The following is a 21,036-nucleotide window of genomic DNA, read 5'->3' as shown; positions in this document are numbered from 1 at the left end:
CACCTTTTCCACAACTTATGTTAAAGCTTTATTTCAAAGTTGAATAAATCCATTTTTGTCCTCAAAATTCTACACTTAAAGGGGAACAGCACTTTTTGGGGGTAATTTTGCCTTTTGTTCACAATCATTATGAAAGACAGGACGACGGATTAATTACTTTTAATGCATTCTAAATATTAAATAAAAGCGATCAAAAGTCTGCTTACATTGGAGCTGTTCAATTCTGCTCATTGAGCCTCTAAAACAACATCCATACACCTACCTCCATCAGGGTTTTATATACATTATATATAAGTATATATCTAATGTAGTAACGGGCACATCTATAATTGTTAATATTTACATATTTTGATTATTTTAAGCATACGCGGCGCATTAATTCCACAAATGCATCACATTTTGTTTTTTTTTCTTCATCACTAATTACTCACTGCAGACTTTGAGAGCTAACAACCATAATAAAACATCACTTACTGTAAAAGGTCTGCTGTCATTAGGATGCCGACTGATGAGATGTTCACATTCCCATTTAGATGAAGAATGTCTTAAAATCTTCACTAAGAAATGTATTAATTTATTTAAAAAAATAAAATTAAGAAATGTACAAAAGTAGTTGCAGCCTTTGCTCAGTACTTTGTTGATGCACCTTTGGCAGCAATTACAGCCTCAAGTCTTTTGGAATGCCATGCCACAAGTTTGGCACACCTATCTTTGGGCAGTTTCGCCCATTTCTTTTTGCAGCACCTCTCAAGCTCAATCAAGTTGGATGGGTAATGTCTGTGCACAGCCATTTTCAGATCTCTCCAAAGATGTTCAGTGGGATTTAAGTCTGGGCTCTGGCTGGGTCACTGAAGGACATTTACAGAGTTGTCCTGAAGCCATTCCTTTTGATATCTTGGCTGTGTGTTTAGGACTGTTGTCCTGCTGAAAGATGAATCGTCGCCCAAGTCTGAGGTCAGGCGTGCTCTGGAAAAGATTTTTCATCCTGAATGTCTCTGTACATTGCTGCATTCATCTTTCCCTCTATCCTGAGTTCCTCGCTGAAAAACATCCTCACAGCATGATGCTGCCTCCACCACAATGCTTCACTGTAGGAATGGTATTGGTCTGGTGATGAGCCAGATGGGACTCATTACCTCCCTGCTTGGCACTCAGCATCAAGGGTTGGAATTGGGGGTTGAATCACCAAAATGATTCCAGGCCACGGCCACCGCTGCTACTCACTGCTCCCCTCACCTCCCAGGGGGTGAACAAGGGAATGGGTCAAATGCAGAGGACACATTTCACCACACCTAGTGTGTGTGTGTGACAATCAGTTACTTTAACTTTAACTTAACAACAATGATGTCTGGTATTCACGCCAAAGAGCTCAATCTTGGGCTCAATTTTAATTCTCCCTCCCCCTTCCCCTCTTCTACTTAATCCCCTCGCCCTTGACTCTAGCATCTAGTGCCAAATGGCGAAGTATTCCAAATACAACCCTATGCATACTTACGTGCACCTGGCGCATAATTCGAACACCTATTGATCAACATGAACGCGCAAAAACCAAGGAGAGGGGGCAAAAACCAGGGCAGAGAAAGGGTATTCGAATTGAGCCTTTGTCTCAACAGCTCAGAATCTTTTCTCATAGTCCAAGAGCTTTTAAGATTGGCTGCTGTTTTTTTTTTTTTTTTTACTAAGAAATGTCTTCCTTCTGGCCACTCTACCATACAGACCTGATTGGTGGTTTACTGCAGATATGGTTGTCCTCCTGGAAGGTTCTCCTCTCTCCAGAAAGGATAGCTATAGCTCTGACAGAGTGACCATCGGGTTCTTGGTCACCTCCCTGATTCGGGCCCTTCTCCCCGATTGCTCAGGTTAGACCGCCCGCCAGCTCAAGTAAGAGTTCTGATGGTTCCACACTTCTTCCATTTACGGATGATGGAGGCCACTGTGCTCATTGGGACCTTCAAGGTAGCAGATATTTTTCTGAACACTTACCCAGATTTGTGCCAAAAGAGGTCTACAGACAGTTCCTTCGACTTCATTCTTGGTGTGTGCTCTGCCGTGTACTGTCAAATGTGGGACCTTTATATATTGACAGGTGTGTGCCTTTACAAATGATGTCCAACCAACTGAGTTCACCAATGGTGTCCTCAAATTAAGCTGTTGGAACGTCTCAAGGATGATCAGTTGAAACAGGTTGCACCTGAGCTCACTTACGAGCTTTATGGCAAAGGCTGTGAATACTTATGTACGGGATTTCTTGTTTCGCATTTTTATTACATTAGCAAAAATCTCTTAAAAGAAAAACTTTTTTACATTGTCATTATGGGTTATTATGTCTAGAATTTTGAGGACAAAAATGTATTTATTCCGTTCTGGAATAAGGCTGTAACATAACAAAATGCGGAAAAAGTGAGGTGCTGTGAACACTTTCCGGATGCACTGGATACCGTATATTGTTTTTGGTTAAAAAATCAATGGCCCCTGCGTGCTTTAATTTTTTTGTGTGCTGCCTTAAGTGGAAAAAGTTTGGACACCCCTGCTTTTGAATGTCCAATCACAAATTACCCATCTTGTTTTTTCACCAGAATGCACTGAGGGTCAGGCGGTCCTCAGTGTCCAGCTGAGTGTTCCCATCTTGTACCTAAACACCAAAAGTTGGAGGGTGAAGCTGCTCTTCCGCCCGGAGCTCCTCGAAGCGCTGGAGGTGGCGGCCAGGATGATCTTTGCTGTGTCTCAGGAAAAAAGTGGTGAAAAATCTACCCCAGAGACCCGTAGACTCTACAATAGGAAGAAGCGACCAAGCCAGCTGAAGGGTTAGTCCTTTCAACAAAAAAAACCCCTCCAGATCCATGCAGTACATTGTTGATCGCCCATTTTTGTGTAGTTCTTCCTTTGTCGTCCCCAAGCAGCGATGAAGATTCTTTCACCAAGGTAAAAACATTTTTTACGCTCACTCCTGCCATTATGTGTAATGTTTGATGACGTGTAATTTAAGGGGTAAATGATCATCTTAAGTGTGTGCACAAAACAAATAAGCTTGTGTTTTTACATGAAACGGTAAGAGAATAAAAAAAACATGATTTTCAAATTACACAAGAATGAGGGGTTCTAACAATCACTAAGGGTTGACATTATTATATGGGTATTTTTCGTAACATTTGTTCTTACCGACACTTAGTACTTGCATGTATGTGCCTATATACGTGTGTCCGTACAGAATGTGTTTATAAGTCAGATAAAGATGAATAATGGTATACTAAAATAACACGAGTAAATTCATTACTGTATCGATAGACAAGACAGCTAGATACTCCCACCCCTTACTTATTAATCAAGTAAGTATAAGTTTCGATAGAAAAAAATTAATCATTATGTATTGTTTTCATTTTGTATTTGTTTTCACTGTGAAATGTTTTATATTCTATACCTGTACTTAACTGTATTGTTTTTCTTTATATAACTTCTATTTTGTTTGTAACATGTCCAAAATAAATATTCATCAGAGGCCTCGTATAAACCGAGCTTCAGTCCTCTTCGACCAAGTTATACACTCTACGCCATCGTACAACTCAGGTGAAAGTCATCCAGCACCCCCCCGCGACCTCAAAAGGGACAAGCGGTAGAAAATGGATGGATCTTGTAGTAGAACATTAATTTCACTGCCCTAGTTCCAGGCCTTCTTGTGGAGGCGATGCCTAAGAGCTTTCAAGAAGAGTTGGATCTTTCTACAGCAACAAAGGTACTTTTTTTTTTTTTTTAGTCCTTATAAGAACAATCAGGACGCAATGAGCTGTTTGTTTTGTGTGCAGGAAGTTTCCAGTTCGGACAGGAAGCGAACCCCTCAGGAGTCAGGTCTTTTACATCAGTTTAGTGTGTCTTTGCAGCAGTTTTCCACATGGTGGTGCTGTAAATCCCAACTCTACTTTGTGTAATAAACGCTATGCTGTCTTTTTTTTTTTTTTTTTTTTTTTTTTTGGAAAGGCTACCTGTCAGATGGGCTTGAGGCTGTGTTAGCACAGCAAGGTGTGGAACCCAAAAGTGTGGAGCCGAAAGGTACAAATTGAGATTTGTTTAATCCGTATATATGTGTGCACATATTTCAAAAATGTGGTACCTTTTTTCCATCGTCCTTAATTTGTAGAGTGGTCACTTCAGGAAGGGGTGGAGCCCTTTGAGGAGGAGGAAGAGCCTCTTAGAGACAAGGCAGAGCCATCCTTGACAAACCAGCAGGAGCTTGTCAATGTTCTGGAGGTGGACACACAGTTCCATTTGACTTCAAGCATCCAAAATGCCTTCAGCGTCTTCAAAACCAAACTAGAAGAACATTACACTGTCAGTAGAACAAACTAGGTGATGAAGTATTTGTGTGCTGTCAACAAATCCACTCCGGCAACATTTTCCTTTCAGGGCTGCTGGCAGAAAATGGAATCTGAAATTCAGTCGTCACTGAAAGACTGTCAGGAACATGTCTCCTCGCTGCTCTTGGCTGTCCATCAACACAGGTGCCACCTCAGCTGTTTCAGACACATAAATATATTATTGTGTACTTCAATTTTGAAGATGTCTCAAAGGTCCCACAATAGTCTACTGGAAGTGTTCAAAATCAAGTTTCAATGCTTAAATTAAGATTGTTTTAAAATGCTTTTAGTCTTGCAGCCCTACTGGAAACAGTTTTGTGTATATGTAGCTTTATGCTAATGAGCTGTTTGGCCAACAGGGTCTCCAAGGAGCACTGTTTACTTTATCCACTTCTTACATACACTGTAACTCTGTCCAACGTAATAGATGACATGTATCACATAAGGCATGGAAGAGGACATGAACGTTGGTGACACTAGCATAGCTAGTTGAGGTACATGCTAACATTACACTCACATTTTAACAGCAACGTCAAACTAGGTTAGCATATTTACCAAATTAAAACTAAATCTTGTTACGTTTTTCTTTGTTTCTCGCCTTGAGCAAAGAGAGCACAGTACCAAGTCCTATTCCTTGTGTCTTAAACATACCGTATTTTTCGGACTATTAAGTCGCAGTTTTTTTCATAGTTTGGCCGGGGGTGCGACTTATACTCAGGAGCGACATATGTGTGAAATGATTAAAACATTAGCGTAAAATATCAAATATTATTTAGCTCATTCACGTAAGAGACTAGACGTATAAGATTTCATGGGATTTAGCGATTAGGAGTGACAGATTGTTTGGTAAACGTATAGCATGTTCTATATGTTATAGTTATTTGAATGACTCTTACCATAATATGTTACGTTAACATACCAGGCACATTCTCAGTTGGTTATTTATGACTTATAGAACGTACACTTATTCAGCCTGTTGTTCACTATTCTTTATTTATTTTAAATTGCCTTTCAAATGTCTGTTCTTGGTGTTGGCTTTTATCAAATACATTTCCCCCAAAAATGCGACTTATACTCACTCCAGTGCGACTTATATATGGGTTTTTTCCTTCTTTATTATGCATTTTCGGCAGGTGCGACTTATACTCCAAAAAATACGGTACTTGGCCAATAAAACTAATTCTGAAATGCTAAAACTCACAACTCCCACGTCTGCAGGTGATTGATGGCTTGTTAGCAGACAAACAGGCTGCATTTTAACATGTGCAGTTAAGCCTACGGAAGTAGTGTAATCATGTTTGGTGCTCTAGGGGCACATACAGCAGGTAAAGTTGTATTTTTGCCTCATCTGGCGTGTGACGGAAGTAATAAGGAGTGGGACTATCCAGTGTGCTCAAACATCCACCAGGTAGCATCTGAGCAGATAATGTATCTATTTCTCTTTCGGACTTGTCAGGTTGCTAGTGAATTCTTCAAGCTTTGAGGGATGAGGCAAAACCCAGACCCACTGTACTGTTAGATCATTTAAAAGTCCATCCATCCATCCATTTCCTACCGCTTGTCCCTTTTGGGGTTGCGGGGGGTGCTGGAGCCTATCTCAGCTGCATTCGGGCGGAAGGCGGGGTGCAGCATTTAAAAGTCAATTTTGCATAATGATGGACCTCATGTGTGATATATTTTAGGTTGATTCTGATGCAGAGCTTTGAGAATTCCATCGCAGATCAGCTCAAGTGTTTGGAGGAAAACTCGACCAACCTTAACAACATGTGCTCTCAGATTCTAGTAATAATCCGAACACCATTTAGCTACATCGTTATCATTATCATTCCTGAGGTGCTGATTCCTTGTCTTAGGGGTTCTTCCAGACGGAGATAAAGCAACTGTCCGACTTCTGCGACCAACACCACCAGCGGTCAGTGTGACTTCTTTTTAACGCCGTTTAACTTGAGCTGGTCTAAAAGATTGTCTGTGTGTTCCCACCAGGTTGAGGTCCTTAGAAGTTGCAAGTACGGAGGCTTCGTCCAGCCAATGAGGAAATGCTGATGCAATAAATCCTACCTTGTATTGGACTTTGTTATTCAGGCAATGTTTGTAAACACTTATAATCATGTCAACAAAGTTAATGTGTAAGTCGTCTGTAACCATGGTAACTCCCTAGCTGATAAGGCTGCAATGTGTACTAATCAGAGGTGGGTAAAGTAGCCAAAAATTGTAAACAATTACTTCAGTAGGTATTCAGTGAAAAAACTATTCAAGTACTAATTAACTGTAGAGTAACTTCTGATTTATTTAGTTTGTAAGTAAACATTTAAAAAAAAAAAAAGGGGGGTGATGGTCATGCGGGCATGTGACGATCAGGCTCCGTTAGGTGAGATGGAGTCAAATGTTTTTGCTGGTCTCAAACTGAGCGCCACCACCAATAAGAGCTTAGTTTGGGATTTGCTGTTCTCCTCCTACCCCATGTTTACCTTTTTTCCTTTCTTTTTTATGGAGCACTGCCCTAGTAGCGATCCATCAGTTTTCCCGTTCAGTCTACCCTGTATACTGTCTGTTCTTGGACGAGTTTGTACTGATCTAGAGTTTTTCGCTGTACTTTTTAAGTGCAATGAGAACAAAAAGTTCTATCCCATAGTGCCTATGTTAGATTGGTGAAACATTCATGTGACCGTACGTTTTGTAAGAAGTCTCTTTAACGAGGCAAACAATTTGTCTATGCAAGTAGCAATCAATAGATTGTAAATATACTGATTGTAATGGAACTTAATGTGATTTAAGTAAAAGTGTTTCTTCACAAATATATGTAAAAAGTATGTTGCGTTAAAACTACTCTAACAAGTACAATTCATCCAAAAAGTTAAGTAAATGTAACTCAAGCATTACTACCCACGTATGGTACTACTACACGAGTGTACTGGGAGTTTTCCTGTTGGCCTATGAATATTGGGCCGATTTATCTATTTATTGGTGCACCTTGCTTCAGTATTTACGGTAACACTCCCAGGGATATTCTGCAACACACTACACCAGAATACCTGGCCCAATTGTCCTGGATGACAAACTGTTCCAGAACCTAAATAAATTTAGTAGTGTTTTACATCAATGGGACGAGTTTGACAGTATCTGTGAATTGTAGGACAGCCTGGAAGAAACAGTCCATGGACCATTTTTTCCCCAGGGTAGTCAGTGGTGGCCCTGACCATTTTGTCCTGTAGTGAGACAAACAGTCCAATCTCCAAATGCATTTATTTGGCTTTTGATCCAAAAGAAGAAAAAGGTGTGTTGTCTGGTTGCCAAAGAGACACAAGAAGGAAAACATTGAAATCCCCCTAAGACAAGCAACCATTGCACTAATGAGGCGGGGCATTGGGGTGGGGGTGTAGTGTGCAGGTGAGTTTCTCCATAACACCGCAACCGTTCAAAGAGCAAAAGGATGTCGTCTGGCTGAAGTGGACTTGACCAGGGTGCAGTTCTTGGATGTTGATGGACAGATGCACTTGGACCTGTTGACATTCAACAAGCCAGAGAATCCACAGGTAAAATTATTGAATTTTCTTTTGCCGTTTCCAATAAAAGTTGTTTTAATGTTGGGAGTGACTGATGGATGGTGGTTGTCTGTCTGCAGTGGACATGGGCTGTCTAGGAGGGAAGACGGAGGAAGAACGACTGGACGAAAAAGCCAAACGGGAAGCCAACAAGAAGATAGAGAGACAGCTGCAGAAAGAGCGGCAAGCGTACAAAGCCACACACCGACTACTACTGCTAGGTCTGTCTCACTTCCTGTTTTTCTCCCGCGCAAGTCTCGCCTCCCGCTTGTCTCACTACCCGTCTGCATGCAGGAGCAGGGGAGTCGGGTAAGAGCACTATCGTCAAGCAGATGAGGATTCTCCACGTGGATGGTTTCAATGCTGAGTGAGTCACATTTGAGGTGCTTTTATTTTGAAATGACTGCCCCTGTCTTGACGTCCGCCTTAAAGAACTTCAGAAGATAAAAAGCACCATCCTTGGCCACTCTTCCAGAAGTTTATCTTAGAAGAAACTTGTGTCTTTCAGAGAGAAGCAGCAGAAGATTCAAGACATCAGGAAGAATGTGAAGGATGCCATTGTGGTAGGTCACATGGTGCCACATCACATGACCAGCTGAGTGACACTGACACCTGTCTATGTCAGACCATAGTGTCTGCCATGAGCATGTTGACTCCGCCCATTCCTGTTGGTAACCCTGCCAACCAGTTCAGAATTGACTACATCAAAGGCATCGCACCGCTGTCTGACTTTGAATACACCGAGGTAACACACACACACACGCATTGGAAACTCAATGTTTGTTGTCACCATGTTAATGACCTGATGAAATGAGACCATAAATGGCATACACACACCTGACTGCAAAAGCGTGTGTGTCACCTGTGGCCTCATTAAGCGAATGTCTTCGGGGAACATGAAAGAGACAAAACAACTGTTTGACTCGCTTGACTTCCTGCTCTGATGATGACACACGTGGTGTCTCTCAGGATTTCTTTGAGCATACTCAGAAGCTTTGGGAGGATGAAGGCGTGAAGGTGTGCTACGAGCGCGCCAACGAGTACCAGCTGATTGACTGCGCTAAGTAGTAAGAAACGCACACACAAACTTCTTGTGATGAACCCCAGTGGATCAATTATGTGTATGTCCTAGCTTCTTGGACAGGTTAGACTCAGTCAGAAGGGCCGACTACACCCCTACTGACCAGGTAACAAAATAAAACTAATCAGCTTCACGCTTCAGTCCCTGTTGCTAGGCACCCTTTCAACCTACCCTTCTCTGAAGGATTTGCTCCGCTGCAGAGTTCTCACTTCAGGGATTTTTGAAACCCGCTTCCAAGTGGACAAAGTCAACTTTCAGTGAGTGACCTAAGCCATATTTCTTCACCTGTTTTTGATTGGTTTATATGCTACAATTGTGTGTGTGCCCATCAGTATGTTTGATGTAGGAGGACAGAGGGATGAACGCAGGAAGTGGATCCAGTGCTTCAATGGTGAGCTAACGTTTATGATTTAGTTTAAAAACACAAGCTGACGACTGCATACGTTTCATCATGCAGACGTGACGGCTATCATCTTTGTAGCAGCGAGCAGCAGCTACAACATGGTGATCCGAGAGGACAACTCCACCAATCGACTGCGGGAATCCCTCGACCTTTTCAGATCCATTTGGACCAACAGGTTCTCGCTCTCTGATTGGCTCCTCTTGATTATCCATGTCTATTATCATTGGCTAACTTGGCCTGCTTTGTTTCGTGTGATTGGTTGCAGGTTTCTGAAGACAATTTCAGTTATTTTGTTCCTGAACAAACAAGATGTTCTTGCTGATAAAATACTGGCAGGGAAGTCCAAACTGGAGGATTATTTCCCGGAATACGTCAACTACACTGTTCCTCCAGATTCTGTTCCAGACACGGATGAGGACGCCAGGGTGACCAGAGCCAAATTTTTTATCAGAGATGAGTTTTTGGTAAGGAAACAAACATTGTCACATATTCATGAATGATTTAATTGCAACTAATTGTCTGTTTTTCTTCTTTAGAGGATCAGCACAGCAAGTGGCGATGGCAAACACTACTGCTATCCTCACTTCACGTGCGCGGTCGACACAGAGAACATCCGCCGTGTCTTTAATGACTGTCGTGACATCATCCAGAGAATGCACCTGCGGCAATACGAGCTGCTCTGAATGACTGACTGTGGCCTTTCTCTTTCTGGATCAAGCCAGTCATTATTTATATATATACACACACACACACACCGATATATTAGTTATTAATGATTGTTGTGAGTAGTAAATGCTGCCTTCTAGACTGCTGGTACATTTTAATGCCTAATTAAAAGTAAACAAATAATGACTGATGACCACAATAAGTGTGTTTAGTACGAGACTAGTGGCTAAAATGAAACAGCAGATTCCTAAAAACAACACACTTGTCATATATGGCGTGCTTTTTTCTGACAATGTGGGCCCCAGACCTATTTTAACCCTATTCTGGGGGTAAAAACAAAACTTCGCAGCTGTCTTGAATACACCATGTCATGTGATACATCAACTGTGTTTCATATTTTAGCTTGTAACAAGGGTACTATACATAATCGTAGCGAAAACACTACATATGTGAATTAAAAAAAATAATTTGTCAAATTGTCTGCCTTTCTGGTCAATAAAATAGCTTGCATCATTTAAATCCAATAAAAGTGGACAACTCTAGAAGAGTGTATATCAACAGCAAAAACAAGTTAGCTTAACAAGCTCTCTAGGAGGTAGCCTAAACCTGGCTAGTTTGTTCATTAATCTATTTATCTATGCAGCTGATATTTATTTTTCGAGTACTATTTGAATACGGAGGCAACAATAAGACATACAGCATACAGGTATAATTATGTATATTGGCCAGCAGAGGGAGACAATGCCAATGACAACGACATCTCATGAACTTGACTGTTTGCTCGCCTTAACTCACCTCAGATTGTCTTTTGCGTTCAAATTACCTCAAATAAATGATTATTGATAGATTTTTGTGATCAATACAATATGAAATATGAGCTGAGATTCAATGGTCTCGCTGTAATTCGATCGTTGATATTCTGGGCTGTTTTATGGAAGCGTTGGCAGTCTCCCTTGTGTCGTTGATTGGCTAAAAAGGTTGTCAGTCAACCACTAAGGGGCAGGGCTAGGTGATGTGCGATTTTCTTTTTTTCCCCTCAAGTCAGAGAGAAAAGAAAAAAAGTCAGAAAACATCTGTGCGCCTCAAGTTGTTTTAAGAAGAAAGAAGAAAAAGAAAAGAAAAAGACTTAAGACTGAAGATTGTCTCAATGTTTTTCTCTTTTTTGGAACATTTTTGTACCTTTAAAAGCGGGTCAGACATTGGGTCGGTGTGACTCATTGCGTGTGTCTGTGGAGGATGACACCGGGGTGTGTGGTCGCCTTCAGGGGGACTCCTTGTTCGGCCGGCGGCCACCAAGACCTCTGACAGTCCGCCTCTTCTTGGGGGACTGAACCAGAACCAGAACCAAAACAAGCAGGGCAGGCCTGTTGCAAGAACTGGATCCAGGATGTCTTGCGGTCCATTGGTGGTGGGTCTTCTCTTTAGGGTCCTGCTGCCCCTCAGCTTGACCGCAGGTTGGTTGTTTTGGTACTATTATAAACAAAATCAGTGTTACAACAATAATATTAATTGTTTCAACTAATTGGCCTTTGATTGACAGCTTATGAGATCACCTTAACACCAGCTTTCAGGAGAAATCAATCAATTATTAAGCAATACTGACTAATTGGCTTACATTTGAACACAAATATGTCACTAATTAACATTTAATCAACATTTATTCTAAATATGCTTCATGCTTCAACAAGCATATTGTTTCATTTAGCTATTTCACAACCAAAACAGCAATGGGCGCTACTGTTGTGACAATGACAGTTTGCACTTTTTGGGGGAAGATAAGATTTGTAGTTTTAAGTTTTTTTGGTTTTTGTTGCAAAACGCAATTGGCCTGGCATGCACATTGCAGCGTTTACAAGTTTCGTGAAAATACTTGATTGCTGTCGTGTAACCATAACATATACCTGTTTTACGGATATAAGCTTCATTGAGGACTTACATTTTTGCTGCTAGCATGAAATCCCATTAGCATGTATCTTTTGTATAACTTCCCCATCGTTGTGTACGTTTATGACACGGTTAAATAAGTAATGTGACTAAAAAATATCATCTTTCGGGGAAGAATAAAACCTGGCAGGACAGGACGTTAGTGTTTCTTTACAAAATGACGTCACCCCCTATTGGGCTGGCATGCACATTACAATGTTTATACTCATTTTCTTTTCTCAGAAAAACAAATAAACTACTTGACACTACTTTGCTTTGGATACAAACTAGATTGTGTTTAAAGTATGTTAAATGTTGTGAACAGTTGTGTTGGATTGTCGCTGCTAGAATGTTAGCTGTAACCGTATATCTAATGAACACAAATTCTTACCTGGGTGAGCTATGTCTCTATGTTTCAATTTGTTACCATTAAAGTTTGTTAAATGTGTGAACAGTTGAGTTAGATTGTCCCTTCTAACATGTTAGCCCATTACCGCATAGTCGCATACCTAATTAACAACACAAATGCTAACGTAAGCTAGCTACGTCTGTATGTTTCAATTTGTTAGCATTAAAGTCTGGTAAATTCTGTGAATGGTGGTGAAAGATTGTCCCTGCTTGCATAATTAACAACACAAATGCTAACGTGGGCTAGCCATGTCTGTATATTTCAATTTGTCAGCATTAAAGTCTGTTAAATGTTGTAAATGGTCGTGTTAGATTGTCCCTGCTGGCATGTTAGCCTATTACCGTAGACCTAATTAACAAAAATGCTAATGTATGCAGTCTATGTCTGTTTCAATGTGTTAACATTAACATCTGTTATGCGTTGTGTTAGATTGTCGCTGCTAGCATGTTAACCATTGCTGCATACCTGATTAACAACACAAATGCTAACTTGTGCGAGCTATGTCTGTATGTTTCAATTTGTTAGTATTAAAGTCTGTTAAATGTGGTGAACGGCTAGATTGTCGTTGCTAGCATGTTAGCTCATTACCTTGTACCTGATTAACAACACAAATGCTAACATGTGCGAGCTATTGTACATATATTATGTAAATATTACGTATATATGTTATATTTTATATCGCTATATTTAGTCTATTTATACCTGCATTGTCCTTTCCATCCTTACACTTTCCATCATTGTAACTGAGCTACTGTGTGGAACAATTTCCCTTGAGGATCATTAAAGTTTGTCTAAGTCTAAGTCTAAGTCTATGTCTGTATGTTTCAATTTGTTAGCATTAAAGTCTGTTAAATGTGGTGAACGGTTAGATTGTCTTTGCTAGCATGTTAGCTCATTACCTTGTACCTAATTAACAACACAAATGCCAACGTATTCCTAGCTATGTCTGTGTGTTTTAATTTGTTAGAATTTCCCACCATATGAGCAGCACCCTGTCTTATTTTTGATACTCCAGCACTTTCTCTGGTGGTACACTTTTAAAAGCGCCTCACATTCCACACTGAGGGGGAGGTGTGTATGAGTGTGTGAGTGGTTAGCAGTGTGTCAACACACACTCACACGCACACAACCAGATGTTGTTACCTGAGAAAGTGGGGGTGGGAGCTAGGGGAAGAAAAACAAGGCGACACACTCTTCCTTGGTGTTTTCTAATGACAGTCACTTCCTGTTGGTCATCTGGGAAGACAGACACACGTGTCATGTTTGTTTGTCGTACTTTCAAACTATGGCAACATCAAATCAAATCAATTGTAATATGTACAAATATTCAACATGTCTTCACAGCTGCTTTGCTGCGTTTTAACGGCTTCTCACTGGTATACGTCCTCCTGCTGCTCCTACTGCCCCTGCTGCCGGAACCCAGCACGTCCCAGGGCGCAGGTAATCGATCAGTATGGCTCACCCACATCGAGAACAAATGTCAAGCTTGTCATTAAACGAGAAGGAAGTGATGATGTAATGCAGCCGCTCTCAAACTTATCAACAAAGTACCGCCTTAAAAAATTAAGCTTGTAATATTAATACATGTGTACTTGTTTTTTTGAGTACTTGTGTTCCACCAGTGGCACAGGCACCACAGTTTGGGAACCAACGCTATAATTATTGTGTGGGCTTAAACACACTTGTATGAGGACACGTGTCATCATGTTTTTTTGGGCTGATAGTGATGTCATGTAATGACACAAATAGACACGCAGAGACACGCAAAGACATACTGTATGTTAAGTCTCCCCCCAGAACACTAAATAACTATAGAACTGTGTCAGGTGGTAGGATAAATCTATCAACAGGATAAAATGCTTGACACAAAACTAAAGTACATTTCAAGATGTATACTGTGGGTCATGAGGGTGGCACACACAGCATTTTTGGCGTTTTGAGGGAAACCTCCGTGTACTGGCGAAACTGAATGCACTTGTGCAGTCAAAGAGTACCCTAAGTAAGAAGTGTGCAAATTCAGACACAGCCTTTGTCAGGCTGATGACCAACCACTAACAGCTGAGTGCAGAACATCTACCCGACGAGCGCGTCACCTGAAACTGCAGGTTCAAAATACATGGTCAATTGAAAAGTACAGTGGAACTTCGATTTACGGACCCCTTTATTTGCAAACTTTGTGGTTTACAAACTTTTAGCTTGCGCCAAATATGCCTCTTTTACCAACACTTTATGTATTCATTTTGTGTCCCGCTGGTAGCCATTTTGTGCTTGCTCATATTGAAAAGATTGAGAAAGCCGGCTTCGTACCACAGCAAGTTTTTAGTTGTGAAAAGAAAATATGTTTCTGAAAAGAGGTGCCAAAGTGAACTTATTTCATAGTGGAGGAGAATACTACCTTTCGTTCAGCATCGCCTCTTCCAAGAGAACATTGTAAGGAGCAGCTCACGAGAGGACCATTGATGATGTTAATGGACTGTTTGTGGACTTAACTTTTTTAAATGTTTATTATTGTAGCAATATGGTTGTTAAATTCAAGGAGTTTTGTGACTTCTGATCGTTTGTGAGGGGACCAAAGGGACTTCTGTGTGTGTGCGCGCATGCTGGCAGTGCAGGACAGTTTAGCTTTTTGTTGGTCGTGTTTTGGCTTGTTAATAAAGAGACAGTTTATTCATCATTCCCTTGTTATGTTTGTTTGATATACAGTATTGCATAGCATTTTATATTGTAAAGTGTACAAACCTGAACTAAAATATTGACTTTTGTCGAGGTTGGAACCCATCGTGCATATTTGAATCGATTCCTATGGAGAAATCTGCTTCACTATACAAACTTTGCGAGATACGAACTCATTTCAAGAACCAATGAATTTCGTAAATCAATGTTCCACTGTATGTTTACAGTATTAATGTAACCTGCCTTGCTCCATCCCGTTCGTATTACCCAGGGATCAAAGCAGGGTTTATATGTTAAATGTCAAAAGCGCTAGCCAACGAGCTACATAAAAGAACACGACATAAACTTACAGATACAAACACACAGACAGGCCAAGACTAACACTGTGAAAATAAATAATATATAATAATGGTTCAAAAATAATAATGGTCAAAGCGGTTCACAGAGAAGTGAGAGCCCATCATTCATTCACTCCACATTCACACCTGGTGGTGGTAAGCTACATTTGTAGCCACAGCTGCTCTGGGGTAGACTGACGGAAGCGTGGCTGCCAGTTTGCACCTACGGCCCCTCTGATCACCACCATATTCATTCACCAGTGTGAGTGGCACTGGGGACAAGGGTGAAGTGTCCTGCCCAAAGACACAACGGCAGTTATTCGGATGGCAAGAGGCAGGGAGCGAACCTGCAATCTTTAAGTTTCTGGCATGGCTGCTCTACCCACCACGCCATGCCGCCCCAAAAAAGACCCACATTGACATACCAAAACACATGTAAAGACCTAGAGAGTCCCACAAAGACAGAGATACACAAAAGTAGACACATGTTGCGGCGTGTCTTTGGTGATTCCTTGCTGAGGAAAGCAAGAGACTACAACGCAGAAATGACATAGAGCATAACATTGCTTCCTGTTATGATTGGAGGAGATGAATGAACTATTATGTAACACGACAAACCCATTGATGACATCACTAACAATGTAACTTGTCAATGTCGGTGATTTGTCTCCCAGGTAACACAAGTCGCTGTGTGACAGCTATTTGTGTGTCCAGTTTCCTCTTCCTGTTACTGCAGACATTCTTTCAGCTGACCACGACAACGCTACAACCAGAGTACAACTGTAAGTGTTATGCGTGAGTCTTAGATTGTGGTCACACCTCTTTTTTCTTCGTCTCACACTGTGTCTATGTGGCCGTTTGCAGGCACGTCCTGGCAGAAAGCGCTGAGTCAGCTGGGATTGGTCAGGTGAGAGTGAAGGCGACATGTTGGCCAAAAACAAAAAAACGTTTTCTTTAATTTTTAAGTCAGAGCTGATCATCTTCACATGAGTCCAACTGTGTGCTTGTGTAGAATTAATGTGCAGGAAATGCATGACAATGCTGAGAGTAGGACTTCCTCAGGACATACACACATCGGCTGGGTTTACACTGCATGCAGGAAACAGACGATCCTCTCTAGAACCATTGTGCTGTTGTGTTACGGTTTGTCTTCATAATCGTGTTCATAATGTTTGTGTTCACGGTCACTCAGCCTTACAGGAAGTGATGTGGCCTCCGCTGTGCGACACATCCTTCCAGATGTTGGCGTGCTGGTTGTCGGCCTGGTGACATGGAGGCTGAGCCTGAGATTGACCCCTGAAACACACACGCAGGTCTCTCTCTCTCTCTCTCTCTCACACACACACACACAACTGAAACGGGTATATAACCTTGTAAGTCGTCTCTTCTCATTTCTTAATGAGGTTTCTTGTCTATTATTGTGTAACTCTGTAAGCAATGTATTAAAGGTAACCTTGTTAGGTGACACATAGGGAATAGTGATCAGGTTTCTGGCTCAATATGTCGTCCTGTTGGAGTCACTTAACATGAGTCCAGTCATCATTCATTTTGTTGTAGAACCTTAAAAAGGACATTTAACTGACACGTGATCAACTGATATCAAAATCATGCTTCTCACTAACTTCGATCCAATTTGTTGTTGATCATTCAAGAACCCTAATTTTCTGTGTCCCCAGCAGCACGGACCTCAGGATGATCAGGTTTTTCAAGAGGAAGAAGAAGGAACCAAAAGGAACCGCATTTTGGCTGAACTGGAAGTATTGGTCTGCAAAACTAGGATAATGCTCGCGAACATGATGACCACTGGAGGGAAAGTTCTGCTCACAGTTTTGCTTGGACTCACAGGTAACACCAGTATGGCCATTGAGACACTGACTTTGAACCAATACAACTCATGATACGCTGACACAGAACCAGTGAAACTACGAAGAGACTCAGACAGAATCAATGGGATACTCCGTGAGAACCAGTAGAACCCATGAGACACTGACATAAAAGCAGTGCAACTAGTGAGAAACTCACATTGAATCCATTGAACCAGTGAAATAGTCAGTTAGAACCAGTAGAACCCTGTGAAACACTGACATAAAATCAGTGGTACCAGTAAGATAATCACTTAGAGTCCGTGCAAACAGTGAGATAGTCCGTTAGAACCAGTAAAGTCCATTACACACTGACATAAATGCAGTGGAACCAGTGAGATACTCGCATAGATTCCGTAGAACCATTGAGATCGCTTGTTAGAAGCATTACAACCCATAATACACCGACAAACCTGCAGAACCCATGCAACAGTGCCATAAAACCCGCAGAACCCACAGGACACTTAAATTGAACCAGTAGAATCTTTAAGTCACTGACTTAGTCCAGTGACACTGACTTAAAACCTGTAGTCAGTAGAATCACCGATGAGGGACTAACACAGAACCAGTTAGTTAGACTATGATTTAGAACTGTAAGGAGTAGTAAATCACTGGCATATAACTAATCAGACACAATGCTTAACCAGTGACACTGACACTAAAACCAGTAGTACCAGTGAGTAACGAATGTAGACCAGTGAGACATTAACACAGAACCAATAAGACGCTGACGTAGAACCACTCTCTTTCACACCCCATCCTTCTCCCACTATTCCAGGCATCGTGCTACCGTCCCTTTCCTCCCTTCCCTACCTGCTGTGTTTCCAAGTGGTTTGTACCTGGTGGGCAAGGTCTGGTTGGGTCCCACCCCTCGTCTTCAGGTGTTTGTCCGTGATGTCACTGGTCTACTCTTCCTGCCACTTCTTGCTTGTGTACTCCTACCAGCTGCCATCACTGCAGGAGGCGTGGCTTCCTAACCACACCTCCGCAAGGTATTGAGAGTAGACAAACCCAAGGGATGAGGAGCTGACCTTCACCAAATCTTCTTCCTCCTCGCCCTTTTCAGTTCAGACGATGTTCTTATTGATTGATGCTAATATTGAATGATTGATGATGATCATCCTGCAGTGTGTTTGGCATGCTGCCTCTGGTGTCGGTGGACTGCGCCGCCCCCTGGAGAATGCAAGTGAACCCAGAGCTCAGCTGGTTTCATTTTGTCAGTCCTCTGATGTTGTTGCTGCTCTTCCATACGGTCGCCAGTCTCTGGAGGAACCAGGTGATGTCATTACCAATCTGGGTTTTATTATACCTAGTCCTTATTGACTGAGAAGCATCACATGGTTCTTACGGTAAACATAATATTTGGTGTCATTCTTCAGTTGATTGCTGGCAAAAAGGCACAGAGTGCAGACAAGACGGAATCAGCGGATCCCGGTAGCTGTGACATCATAACTGCCACAAGCTTTATCAGTGATGAGGTCAGCAGTGATATCACAGCGGAGAGGCGGAGAGAGCTGTGGAGGGAAGCTCATGATGGGCGGGGCTACAAAGATGTAAAGTTTGGCCATTATTAACCTGATTTAGACTTGTCTTAGGTGTCTTTGTAAATAAATTGTTGTCACTTTTTCAGATTTTGGATACTTCCACTTACGACAGTCCCTCTGAGTCTTTGGCCCAGCCCACACAAAGCACAGCCCTCGAGTTGGACACACCTCACTACTCCCTTAGCCAATCAGGTGAACGCATGTTCTAACTGCAGTCAAGGTGTTTCACAGTGAACGCTAAAATCGACACTTCCTTTCTGCTCCACGTCACAGACACTTTGGAAACGTGTGCCTTTGAAGCAGATGCTGACGCATGGGGAGAGGTGGCAGAAGCACCGGGTGCGGGTGTGGCTTCCATGGCCTTCGGATTCCTGCTCAAGCAGAGTTACATCGGCGCTTTGATTGCCATGATGGCATGGTCCATCACATATGTGTCGTGGATGACGTGTGTGCTGCTCATCTGGTCGTGTGCGCTCTGGATGATGCGTGAACGACGCCGCTATACGCTCATGTCTTCACCATGGCTGGTCGCCTATGGCAACCTGCTTCTGATCCTGCAGTACATCCACAGCTTTGCTGCTGTCCATGAAGTCCCTGGACTATTCCCGAAAAAAGACGATCCCTGCAGAGAGCTTGCCTCCAAGGTCAGGAGACTCGAACGCACACTTGAGTACTTGGTACTGGCCAGACGCTGTACTTTGATCTGATGGACTTTTGTCATCATTGTTGCAGCTGATGTGTTTGTTGACGTTCTGGCTGCTGCTCCGTCAAGCACTTACAGAGAAGAAAGACAGACAGAAAGACACAGAGACGCAGTCGCAGCTGTCTGCCATAACCATCCATATCAAAGGTAACACACCTACCTGTCTGTTTCTTTGATGGCGCCTCTGCTGATTTATCTTCCCGCGTCTTGGCCTCCAGATGATCAGAAGGCAGAGCAAGAGAAGATACAAGAGATTTCCTATGAGAAGCTGCTTCTGTTGAGCGGAGGAGTTCAGATGGAGGCCCTTGTAGCCGTTGTGACCAGGATGTTTGTCAAATACTGGATCTATGTCTGTGGAACAATGTTTTTCTTTGTCAGTTTTGAAGGCAAAATCGTCCTCTATAAGGTCATCTACATGGTGATGTTTCTGTGCTGTGTTGCCCTCTACCAGGTACCACTTCTGATGGTTTGAATATTTAAAACACAGATCTAATTCTGTTTGTTCTCTTTGTCTCTGTAGCTGAACTATGAAAAATGGCGGGCCTTGTTGCGAGGCTTCTGGGTAGCCGTAGTGGTGTACTCCATGTTGGTTCTCATTCTAGTCTACACTTTCCAATTCCCCTCGTCCCTTCACACCTGGAGCTACTACACTGGACTCAGCACTCACAGGTTCGTGCAAGTTATCAGGCAAGAAGCAGTACTTTGTAGGACCTGTCTGTAATCTATCTTGTTTTCTGTCCTTGCAGATTGGAGGATTTGGGGTTAGAGAAATTCTCCGTTCCAGTTCTATTCACCAGGATTTTCATTCCCACAGCGTTTCTACTGGTACTGATTGACAAACATTACTGGACTGCACTAATGCTACAGCTAATGCTAAAATTGTTCGATTTTCTGAAAGGTGTGCATCGTACACCTGCACTACTTCCACAAGCCCTTTCTCCTGCTGACTGACCTCAAAACGGTGGTAGACACGCACAATAGCACCATTACCAGGTAGCACGCAAACCTCAACCATCGGTGGTATGTCACCTGCGTTATAAAATAAAATATTTCAACTGCTGAGTTTGGATTCAGGTTGGTTCACAGTGAGGGCAGCCTTGTGGATCTGTCAGTGGGAGGTGCTTCTCAGCTCCCTCTAGAGGAGGATGACGGAGGAATCCTGATAGAAAAAGAGGAAGAGATTGAGGAGAAGCGGAAACCAGAAGAAGAGGAAGAAGAGTACCCCTCTATGTTTGAGGAGGACACCTTGTCTGACCACATCACAGGCATGCTGGCTCAGAAAATAGTAAATGGACAAGAACTGCTAATTTACACCTGGTCTCTCCTCAGTGTTGGTGTCCTGGAGGTTGGTAGTCGATCGACTGTCTGTCTTGTTCCTGCGCCTCCTTCTGTCTCTGCAGCGTTTGCAGCGCCTCCTCTGGTGGCTGCTGGAACTTCATATTGTCAAAATTGTGTCCTCCTACATGATTTGGATCTCAGTGAAAGAGGTTCTTGATCTTTTCAAAAGTCTCATGTACTGTTTGTCTTTCTCTGACCTGCCTCT

General features: G+C 42.2%; 3 protein-coding genes and 1 long non-coding RNA gene across 8 annotated transcripts in view; 3 read left to right on the top strand and 1 right to left on the bottom strand.

Moving 5' to 3' along the window:
* Positions 1 to 6,480, top strand: part of sycp2l (synaptonemal complex protein 2-like) — a 14,974-nt gene extending 8,494 nt beyond the window's left edge. For 3 of the 4 annotated variants that reach the window (XM_061965360.2, XM_061965362.2, XM_061965359.2), the window contains exons 14-24: positions 2,577 to 2,804; positions 2,876 to 2,922; positions 3,495 to 3,564; positions 3,660 to 3,730; positions 3,801 to 3,843; positions 3,973 to 4,044; positions 4,133 to 4,323; positions 4,399 to 4,493; positions 6,032 to 6,131; positions 6,203 to 6,261; positions 6,333 to 6,480. In XM_061965360.2, coding sequence (XP_061821344.1) covers positions 2,577 to 2,804; positions 2,876 to 2,922; positions 3,495 to 3,564; positions 3,660 to 3,730; positions 3,801 to 3,843; positions 3,973 to 4,044; positions 4,133 to 4,323; positions 4,399 to 4,493; positions 6,032 to 6,131; positions 6,203 to 6,261; positions 6,333 to 6,381 — 1,025 coding nt within the window. In that variant the 3' untranslated portion in view covers positions 6,382 to 6,480. The remainder of the gene's footprint in view (positions 1 to 2,576; positions 2,805 to 2,875; positions 2,923 to 3,494; positions 3,565 to 3,659; positions 3,731 to 3,800; positions 3,844 to 3,972; positions 4,045 to 4,132; positions 4,324 to 4,398; positions 4,494 to 6,031; positions 6,132 to 6,202; positions 6,262 to 6,332) is intronic. The other variant, XM_061965361.2, reaches the window with a different exon arrangement.
* A 1,228-nt stretch (positions 6,481 to 7,708) lies between these two features.
* The window catches only part of LOC133609612 (uncharacterized), a 32,908-nt gene continuing 19,580 nt past the window's right edge, over positions 7,709 to 21,036 (bottom strand). Inside the window, exons 2-4 of the long non-coding RNA XR_009815743.1 lie at positions 13,517 to 13,609; positions 11,221 to 11,511; positions 7,709 to 7,849 (exon numbers count right to left, since the gene is read on the bottom strand). This is a non-coding gene — a long non-coding RNA (uncharacterized lncRNA). The remainder of the gene's footprint in view (positions 7,850 to 11,220; positions 11,512 to 13,516; positions 13,610 to 21,036) is intronic.
* Positions 7,947 to 10,903, top strand: LOC133609609 (guanine nucleotide-binding protein G(olf) subunit alpha-like). Of its 2 annotated transcripts, XM_061965367.2 has the most exons (11): positions 7,947 to 8,112; positions 8,186 to 8,258; positions 8,400 to 8,454; positions 8,517 to 8,636; positions 8,861 to 8,958; positions 9,024 to 9,078; positions 9,156 to 9,229; positions 9,305 to 9,363; positions 9,430 to 9,550; positions 9,641 to 9,839; positions 9,912 to 10,544. In XM_061965367.2, exons 1-11 carry the CDS (start codon positions 7,947 to 7,949, stop codon positions 10,056 to 10,058), a joined length of 1,167 nt encoding a protein of 388 aa, XP_061821351.1. In that variant the 3' UTR covers positions 10,059 to 10,544. The 2 variants fall into 2 exon arrangements, with proteins under 2 accessions (XP_061821351.1, XP_061821352.1); XM_061965368.1 differs by lacking the exons at positions 7,947 to 8,112; positions 8,186 to 8,258; positions 8,400 to 8,454; positions 8,517 to 8,636 and having other exon boundaries at positions 8,942 to 8,958; positions 9,036 to 9,078; positions 9,173 to 9,229; positions 9,912 to 10,903.
* The window catches only part of LOC133609611 (piezo-type mechanosensitive ion channel component 2-like), a 35,738-nt gene continuing 26,064 nt past the window's right edge, over positions 11,363 to 21,036 (top strand). Inside the window, exons 1-18 of the mRNA XM_061965370.1 lie at positions 11,363 to 11,495; positions 13,718 to 13,813; positions 16,059 to 16,166; positions 16,249 to 16,291; positions 16,577 to 16,697; positions 17,061 to 17,229; positions 18,025 to 18,238; positions 18,375 to 18,522; positions 18,626 to 18,799; positions 18,877 to 18,982; positions 19,064 to 19,434; positions 19,523 to 19,640; positions 19,712 to 19,944; positions 20,014 to 20,162; positions 20,240 to 20,318; positions 20,392 to 20,486; positions 20,568 to 20,758; positions 20,823 to 20,980. Coding sequence (XP_061821354.1) covers positions 11,429 to 11,495; positions 13,718 to 13,813; positions 16,059 to 16,166; positions 16,249 to 16,291; positions 16,577 to 16,697; positions 17,061 to 17,229; positions 18,025 to 18,238; positions 18,375 to 18,522; positions 18,626 to 18,799; positions 18,877 to 18,982; positions 19,064 to 19,434; positions 19,523 to 19,640; positions 19,712 to 19,944; positions 20,014 to 20,162; positions 20,240 to 20,318; positions 20,392 to 20,486; positions 20,568 to 20,758; positions 20,823 to 20,980 — 2,640 coding nt within the window. The 5' untranslated portion in view covers positions 11,363 to 11,428. The remainder of the gene's footprint in view (positions 11,496 to 13,717; positions 13,814 to 16,058; positions 16,167 to 16,248; positions 16,292 to 16,576; positions 16,698 to 17,060; positions 17,230 to 18,024; positions 18,239 to 18,374; positions 18,523 to 18,625; positions 18,800 to 18,876; positions 18,983 to 19,063; positions 19,435 to 19,522; positions 19,641 to 19,711; positions 19,945 to 20,013; positions 20,163 to 20,239; positions 20,319 to 20,391; positions 20,487 to 20,567; positions 20,759 to 20,822; positions 20,981 to 21,036) is intronic.

Source organism: Nerophis lumbriciformis, linkage group LG07, assembly GCF_033978685.3.
Source record: "Nerophis lumbriciformis linkage group LG07, RoL_Nlum_v2.1, whole genome shotgun sequence".
Lineage (NCBI taxonomy): Eukaryota > Metazoa > Chordata > Actinopteri > Syngnathiformes > Syngnathidae > Nerophis > Nerophis lumbriciformis.
This window is presented reverse-complemented; position numbering and strand designations above follow the sequence as displayed.